Raw genomic sequence first — 3,340 nt, forward strand, 5'->3', positions numbered from 1 at the left:
GGGGGGGGGGCGGCCAGGGCGCGGCGCTGGGCAGTCCTAACGGGATCCCCAGGTTAGGAGCCCAGGCAAGGAAGGCTGGAACCTCCAGGCGATTGGCCAGCGGGCCCCAGGGACAAGCCGGCCTGGTGGGGGCAGTTGTAGTAGGAGCAAAGGCCGAGGTCAAGGGGGTGTCAGCACCACTTAGGAAGTGTGGCGACTAGGCGGGTGGCAGAGGTGGTGAGAAGGGGAGCCGGCAGCCCAAGCTAGGACGGCTAAGAGGGAAGAGCTGGTTATCACGTGGGCGCCCACCTCCGCCCCTCTGGGGTCTCCCTCGGGACGCGGGGCCGGTGGGACCTGTTCCACCCGCTTCTCTAGCTCCGAGCCCCTCCCCCCAGGGTGCGGGGAGTGCAGCCCCTCCTCCCCCAGGACAGAGGCGGAGCTCGAAAGGTTCTTGGAAGGAAAGCACCCAGACGAACAGGACACAGAATTAATCACTTTCCGCGCCTCTCGGACCAGGGCCGCCTGGCGCCTTCGCCCTCCGAGCCCGTGATGTGGCGTGAGCCCCTCGTCCTGAAGCCCGGCGCCCTGGGCAACTGGTGCAACCTCCCAGCACCTTTGCGAGACCTGAGGGCACGGCTCCTTTTAAGGGAGCTCGGGAGGGGCGGGGCCTCTACGGTGGGCGGGGCTCCGGTGGGCGGATCCTCGAGGTAGGCGGGGCCTCCGTGCGGCCGGAGCACCCTGAGCCCAGCAGACATGACCTCGCGCAGGTGAGCCCGGCCTCCCGGTGGCCAGAAGCCGGGACCCCACCACGTGAGGTTCCGGCCGACGGGCGCGGACAGGGGGTGCGGGCGAGATGCTCCCCGGGACGTCTCCTGCTCCCGACCGGTGGCGCTCAGGCCTGACCTTCTGACACCCGCCCCCTTCCACGCGTCCCAGGCCAGCGAGGCCCAGCCTCACCCCGGCGGGTGGATAGAACTCTTTCCGATCGGGGGCTGGGTCTGGGTGGGGGGTCAGAGGTACCCTGACCCTAGGGAATGGATGGTGCTCTTGGGTGGCAGTGGCTGGAGCCTAGAGTGGGCAGCACGTGTCAGGTCAGTAACAGACCCTCTCTCTCTCTCACTCCCCTGGACTCCTTGCCTTGTTCCAGGCTCCCTTTGGGCCACCAGAGATGTGTTACACCTGGCGGGATCCCCCCTTTCCCCAGTCCTGAAACTGGGGCCGTCCTGGAGACTCTGGTCTCCCTCCCTAGTTGTGGCCCCTTGACCTGCAAGGATCAGCCCTCCCTTGACAGGCTCATCCCCCCACCCCACCCCGACCCTCCTAAGGACCAGGTTTAGGGGTGAGCTCCCTGGCAGGGGTGTGTGTGAGACCCGGGACGGGGCTCAAGTCAAGCCAGCTTCTGGCCTCCATGAAGAGGGAAGACGGGACTTGTACAGGAAGGGGCCCTTCCTGCCCTTTCCACCAGACCGCCCCCCCCGCCGGGGTGTGCACACACTCCTGTGAGCTCAGACCCCAGCTGGATGTGGACGTCTGTGGCGAGCCACAGTTGTGAGACGCCTGTCGCCACTTCCTGGCACATCTGGAACAGCCCCTCTGGGGCTTGGTGAGGCTGGAGGTCACAGGGAGGGTCGCCCTAAGACCCCGAGTGACTCCCTAGATCAGTGAGGGGGCTGGACAAGATCTGATCTGCGGGGCCAGGGCAGTGCGTCCGCGGCGAGGGCTCCAGAATCCCTACAAGGGGTGTGGTGAGCCTGGCACGGCGGCCTCCGGCAGGGTCGAGGGCACTCTTCGGCTTGGGAATAGTGGAAGTGGGTTGGGTCTCCAGGAACCTGTGAGCCCCAGAGCCCTGCGATTCCCAGGTTTAACATCCAGCTGGAGCTCAGGCAGGAGGATGTTTTGGGCTCCGCCTGGAACCACCCCTCGGGCTCCACTGGCCTCACTCCTTCTTGTACCCCAGGCAAGTTCTGGTGCTCAGAAAAGGTCATGTCCGCGTCATGTGCGTGTGACCCTGGGCCAGCCTGGGAAAGCCCCGGTGCGGCTCTGCCGGCCCTCGCCAACCCTCCCTGCCCCACCCCTGTGATGGCCTTCTGGACGGTCCCTCCTCTGGCCCCCGGGTCCCTGCCCACGCCCCTATCGGGCCTGGGCAGGCCCAACCAAGTCCCAAGCGAAGCCCATCCCCCTACACCTGCCCCCACCCTGTCGCGCCTCCCCATCACCCTGTGGTTTGTGGGTCAATGGGCACCGTCATCGGCACCACGCGCCCGAGGACTCCGGTGCTGTGGGCAGGGCTGGGCGCAAGTCCTGCCTGGTGCTGCTGTTTGATGTGCTCGGGAAGGAGCCGGCTCCTATGGGGAGCTGCTGAGCACCCTAGAGCTACCCCTCTGTTCCAGATTGGAGGGGAAAGCATGTCTCTGGTTAGTTCAGTTCTGCATAGACAGGACAGGCCTTGGTTGAGCTTCCTCTGGGACCAGGAGGGGCTGGGGGCAGGGAGATGAAGAAGAACACTGACTGCTCTGGGGTCCCCAGCCCTGGAGTTCCAGCCTGGGACCCTCCCCACTTGTCTGCATCTCCCACCATCATGACAGTGTCTTCCCGGCAGGTGTGTCCAGCCCCTGCACCGTGTGTGTAAGCGTGTCGACAGGCCATTCACGGGTCTCCCGGGGTCCCAGGGTTGGAGCTGTGCCATCTACAGCTGGGACACCAAGGCCACACAGAAAGCTGGACCAGACAGTGGCCAGTGGGTTCAGGCTGGGCTGTTCTTGGGCTCCGGGGCACTGACTGGACTCAGCTTGGCCTTGGCATGCCCAGGCTGTTAGACCCATGGGGAGCCCAGCGTGCCCTGCCCACCTCACCTGCCCCTCTCCCAGGCCTGCCTGACCATGTGACCAGGGCAGAGCTGAGTCACCGACCTGCCGCCGAGCAGGGAGCCCTTTGGCACAGAAGTGATCCTGGTGTGGAGACTGGAGATGGGACTGCAGCCTCCCCACCTCGTCCCGCCCCTCAGCCAGGGGCCACTGGCGCAGCCAGCCTGCGAACACCTGGCTCCACCGCTAGGCCTGGTCGGGGGAGTGAGGCCTACCTTGGCCTGGGGTTGCAGCTGCTGTGGTCTCTCAGGATACCCCACCCCTGGAGATTTCCACCCAATAGACCCGGGGCAGCTTTCGGGGAGGAGAGAGGGACGGAGAGTATGAGCGAGAGTCCCAGAAAGGGCAAACAACGTGCCCTTCACCGTGCTCTGTGGCTTTGATGCTGGGCCTCCACCCTCTGCCCCTGGTCCCACACTCTGGGCATCGCCCATCTTGGACTGGCGTCTGAGGCTGCTGGGACTTGGGGAGGCGGCATCTGGGCCCAGGATGTGGTT

General features: G+C 65.7%; 2 protein-coding genes across 2 annotated transcripts in view; both read left to right on the forward strand.

The window, feature by feature from the left end:
• The window catches only part of AGRN (agrin), a 35,212-nt gene extending 34,522 nt beyond the window's left edge, over positions 1 to 690 (forward strand). The window contains exon 41 of the mRNA XM_007448966.1: positions 496 to 690. Within this exon, the coding sequence (XP_007449028.1) occupies positions 496 to 690 (195 nt within the window). The remainder of the gene's footprint in view (positions 1 to 495) is intronic.
• Positions 691 to 732: 42 nt separating this feature from the next.
• Positions 733 to 3,340, forward strand: part of LOC103077144 (tyrosine-protein phosphatase non-receptor type 11-like) — an 11,536-nt gene continuing 8,928 nt past the window's right edge. The window contains 1 exon segment of the mRNA XM_082930832.1: positions 733 to 746. Coding sequence (XP_082786958.1) covers positions 733 to 746 — 14 coding nt within the window.

The sequence above is a fragment of the Lipotes vexillifer genome, unplaced genomic scaffold, assembly GCF_000442215.2.
Source record: "Lipotes vexillifer unplaced genomic scaffold, Lipotes_vexillifer_v1.1 scaffold835, whole genome shotgun sequence".
NCBI lineage: Eukaryota > Metazoa > Chordata > Mammalia > Artiodactyla > Lipotidae > Lipotes > Lipotes vexillifer.